This window comes from Podarcis raffonei, chromosome 14 (genome assembly GCF_027172205.1).
Source record: "Podarcis raffonei isolate rPodRaf1 chromosome 14, rPodRaf1.pri, whole genome shotgun sequence".
Taxonomy (NCBI): Eukaryota; Metazoa; Chordata; class Lepidosauria; order Squamata; family Lacertidae; genus Podarcis; species Podarcis raffonei.
The window spans coordinates 50253891-50258737 of record NC_070615.1 but is presented as its reverse complement, the minus strand read 5'-3'; the positions used below and the strand labels follow the sequence as shown (position 1 = coordinate 50258737).

Below are 4847 nucleotides of genomic sequence, written 5' to 3'. Positions count from 1 at the left end.
CCCGGTTCCCTTCCAAGCGCTATTGGGCATGCTCAGTTCATATCCGACAGTGAGCATGCTCAGTAGCGCAAGCGAAGCCTCCCGCATTCCTGCCTTGCCAGCACTTGGCATGAGTTTCTGCAGGCTCGCTAGCCAAAGCATCTGTGGAGAGCAAGGAGAGCCTTTCTCCGAGGCGGGACTGCAGGGCATGGGTTGCACCAGAGGGATCTGCCGGAGTCGGGTCAGAGAGGTTTATAAAGAGAGAATTTCTCCAACCTCCAGATGTTTTGGACTACATCTCCCATCAGCCCCTGCGACTATGCCCATAATGCCTGTGGTAGCTTGCTGGGGCTGATGGGAGTCGTAGTCCAAAACGTCTGGAGGGAACCAAGTTGTGGAAGACAAGATGGCCTAACTTGGCTCTCCAGCTGTTTTGGAACTACAACTCCCATCATCCCTAGCTAACAGGACCAGTGGTCAGGGATGATGGGAATTGTAGTCCCAAAAAACAGCTGGAGAGCCAAGTTTGGCCATCACTGAAGTATAAGCTAAACAAGCTATAGCTTAGGGCCCCACTCTCTTGGCGGGCCCCCCAAAAAATTAAAGGGAAAAAACCTGGGTGTACATTTCCAAAATATAAGATAAAAAACAAATAAAATAAAACCTACATACAGCAAAAGTGTTTTGTGTTGTGTAGGCTCCTTTCTGTTATGTGCAAATGGCTTTAGATACCTATTAGGTCCATAAATTACCACATAGCATATATTCAACACAAAAAAACAGCAACAATTTGTTGTTGACAATGGACAGCTGGACATATAAAGGGCCCCATTACCTTCAGTAGCTGAGGGCCTCATCAGACCTAAATCCGGCCCTGGTTACATGCACATGACTCCAGCTACCAAAGCTGAGGCTGTTGAACAGATTATCGGGCTGGAGTATTGTTTGGGGGGTGGGGTTGAGAGAGCGGTTGCTGTTATTGATATTACTGTTGCATCTTTAGTTTTAGATCTTACGATTGACCTGGAAATTGTTTCCATTTGGTTGTGTCCTTTTTGATGTGTTTGATTGATCGTTTATGGCTTCTGTTACGTTTGTAATTCTGTAAATCTTGTCATGTTGTAAACCGCCTTGAGCATAGTTTCAACTACAAATAAAATGATGATGATTTATTTATTTTTGTGAGCCGCCTTGGGGGCGGGGCTTCTTTGGCCGAAAGGCGGCACACATACAAATAAAATGATAGCACATTAAGGGGGGAGGAGCTTTAAACACTTAGGATCGGGACAGCGGGCAGCCGCGCGGCCAGATCCTGTGCACATTCTCTCTTCCCGTCTCCCCATTGCCCTGCACGCCCAAGCCAAGAGCAGCAGCAGGGGATCCTCTCCCCGGAGCCAGCCTGCGCTCGCTTCTGCGCCTGCGCGCCTCTCCACCAACAGCAAGCGCGTCACTTCGGGCAAGCTCTCGTTCGGCCCGCGCCTTTGATTGTCAACTCCGGCGGCGCAGCCTCTCGGCCCGGGCTCGCCCCGCCCCCCATCCGGGTCCTGGTTGCCGCGGCAGGTTGCCATGGAGCCCGAAACCCGGAAGTGGCGAGGAAAGGCCGCCGGAGTCGGAGAAAGGACCGCTGCCGCCTGGGGTGAAATGGTGGTTTCGCTGGCCCGGCCGGCGCTTACCCGCTATGTCTCAGAGCCCCGACGAGGCCGCCGCGGAGCGGGAGCTGGTATGGGGCGAGGAAGCGGGAAAGCTCTCCCGGCAGGCAGGCCGGCCTTGGGGGAAAGGGAGCCTCTCCTGCGCTTCTTTTTCTCCCGCCTGAGGGGAGGCCTGGTGGGGCTGGAGGCCGGGGGTCGAGGGAGGGGCAGCTGCGGCCCAGCCAAGCCTTATGGCGAGGGGAGAGGCAACATCTCCCTCTCCACCCCCCCGCGAGGCCCCCACTTTCCGCCCCTCCATTGAACTCAGGGGGGCTTCCTCTGGAGCAGCAGGCGGGTCAAGGGTTGCCCTCTGGAATTGTAAATTGTACGCATGGATTTGTAAATCCGCCTGTGCTTGCGACCCAGAGCTTAAATAACACGCAGCCCTTCACGCCCCCTTTCCAACACGTGCATTTGGAGAAGGTCCCTAACATGGCAGAGAGAGAAGACCTTAAATGCAGGGCAAAACTGTATCAATACAGGACATAGCATTTTACATTGAAATAAACGGGACGATCCTGTATTATACAAGACAGATGGCAACCGTAGCCTTCTGCTGCTTCCTCCTCTCTGTCTCCCACCCACCTACGCTGGCAAACCTAAGAAATAAATGAATCCAGCCTTCAAAACTGATATGCACCGTTCATAAAAGCTAAGGCCACATTCACACTGGACATGTAAAGCCCGCGATGCTGCTTTAAACAGTTGTGGCTTCCTCACCAAGAATTCTGGGAGCTGTAGTTTCTTAGGGATGCAAAGAGTGAGTAGGAGTCCCCCTGCTCCCCTCCTACAACTACGCTTCCCAGAGTGGTTTAACAGTCTCTCTCCTTCGCAGGGAACTCTGAATATTGTAACTGTAGAAAGGAAAACAGGCATATCCCCAAAACACTGCACCCTTAACAGACTACAGCCCCCAGGATTTTGTGGGGGAAGCTTCACAAGAACGTACAAGTAAACATTGACCTGCATGAAACTGGAGCTTTTTAGCTGAGAAAAAGAATTGGGGGGGGGCAATGTGTTTATGGAGGACATGGGCAAAGACAAATCTTTCTGCTTCCCTTTTAATAACCCATCGCGGTCACCCAGCACAATAGGTGATGCAATATTAATTTGTGGGACTTACTACTACAAGGTGCAGTGGTGGCTTAAAGGCTTATGCAAATTTGGACAAGCTTCTCTACAACTAGATGGAACTTTTGTGTTCAGAATTGCTTCCAACAGCAACCAGTCACAAGCTGGACTTGAAAGTCGTGCCCCTATTCTGTTGTTTGTCCTCAGTATCTGGTACATAAAGCAGTTTTCCCCCCCACTGCAATGGTCTATAGCTATTGACAGACCTATCTTCTATGACAAATACCTTCTTGTGCGTGCCAGTGATCCCAGATCACACAAAGGCACCAATTCTCTGCCCCTTCTATCCTCCTGATGTCTTGAATTTAGTCTTTTCCACAGTTCTCATTGAGTTTATTTCTATTTATTGCCCTTATATCCCACGTTTTTCTCCAAGGAGCTCGAGGTGGTGTGCATGGTTCTGCCCCTCCTCATTTAATCCCCACAATGACCCTGTGAGTTAAGTTAGACTGAGAGATAGTGACCAGTCCAGAGGTCACCCAGTGAGCTTCATGACCAAGTGGGGATTTGAACCCTGGTCTCCAAGGGCCTAGCCTGACACTCTAACCAGGCATAGGCAAATTCGGCCCTCCAGATGTTGGTACTACAATTCCCATCATCCCTGACCACTGGTCCTGTTATCTAGGGATGATGGGAGTTGTAGTCCCAAAACATCTGGAGGGCCGTGTTTGCCTATGGCTGCTCTAACCACTTTTCTACACAGCTGGGAATATGGTCCTTGCACTTCTATCATGTGATAAGAGGACTAGCTTTAAATTGCAGTGCCTTTTACCAGAGCCCTGTGCAAGAATTAGAATGAGCTTGTTTTAGGAATATCCCATAACTTTGTCATAACATCTCATATTTTATCTTTATAACATTGTGTGCAAGCCTTACCCTCAAATGTCCTATGAGTAGATTAGAGGGAAAGCTCAGTCCTATGCATGTTCACTCAGAAGTAATTCCCAGTGTGTTCAGTGGGGCTTAGTTCCAGGTAAGCATGCATAGGAGTGCAGCCTTAAGTGGTTTATCATTTATGTCCAGATTTGGAATTAAAGTGAAGCCTCACAGTTTATTTACTGCATTTTTTCTTCTCCTTTTCAGACAAATGTGGCTCCCATCAAAAAGAACAAAATCAGTCTTTATTGTTATTGTAATGTTTATTAGAAGTAAAGTGTCCCCATAGGCATAATGGATTAAAATTTCCTGACCACTATAAAATAGAGGCATCGCCTAAAGTTTCAGTTGATTAATCTGCTGCTTAAACCAGTCAAACACACCCTTAGTTCTTCTGTCTAAGCTATCTGTGACGTGCAGATTGCTGTGTTTTCTGTTCTTAGCATTAGCACAATTGAAATCTTCTTCTGAAAGTTGTTCCATCACTGTCTCTTGAGATTTATATCTCTTTCATTTAATTCCTCCCAGGTAACGGGAGAGACCAGCTCTTAGAAATTTCTGCCTATGCTCCACTCTCCTGGAGGTGGTTATCCATCTGCCTTCAAGCTCTGCGGTCCTTGCCTCCTTCACAGTCTGATCACTCACTAACATTGCAGGGCAAATTGGATAGGGAGATATAGCCTGAGATCAGATGCCTGAAGGATAGCAAAAAAATAATCTGCCAGTATGCCTTGAAGAATGTGACTTCAGGAAATTAAAAACTCTGTGATGCGCTGTGTGGCCCGTGTCTGCCTGCAGTGAGCCACCAGGAAGCCAGTTTATCTCTTCATCCCGCTACCCAGGCTGTAAATACCAGCCTAGCCCCCCCCCCATTCTGCCTTTCACACAAAGCGAAATCTAGATCTAATCTAAGGACCAGACTGGTGGGGCTTATAAGGATTGGTGAAAGCAGCAGCAGCAGAAATGAACTGCAAGGTACTTCCATAGAGAGTGACCTATTTGCAAAAAATGGGTGGGGGAACAACACTATTTTTAAGGGAAATTAAAAAAATATTGGGAAATGAGACTAAATCCAACCACCACCCCCGCCCCGGCCTTACTAATAACATTGTGTCATGTATTTCAACAGCTCTCTTGGTAATTCATGCAAGCAGATTTGAGTTGAAATCTGGT

General features: G+C 48.3%; 1 protein-coding gene across 1 annotated transcript in view; it reads left to right on the top strand.

Moving 5' to 3' along the window:
- Positions 1–1508: 1508 nt before the first annotated feature.
- Positions 1509–4847, top strand: part of IQCE (IQ motif containing E) — a 37340-nt gene continuing 34001 nt past the window's right edge. Inside the window, exon 1 of the mRNA XM_053364520.1 lies at positions 1509–1699. Within this exon, the coding sequence (XP_053220495.1) occupies positions 1658–1699 (42 nt within the window). The 5' untranslated portion in view covers positions 1509–1657. The remainder of the gene's footprint in view (positions 1700–4847) is intronic.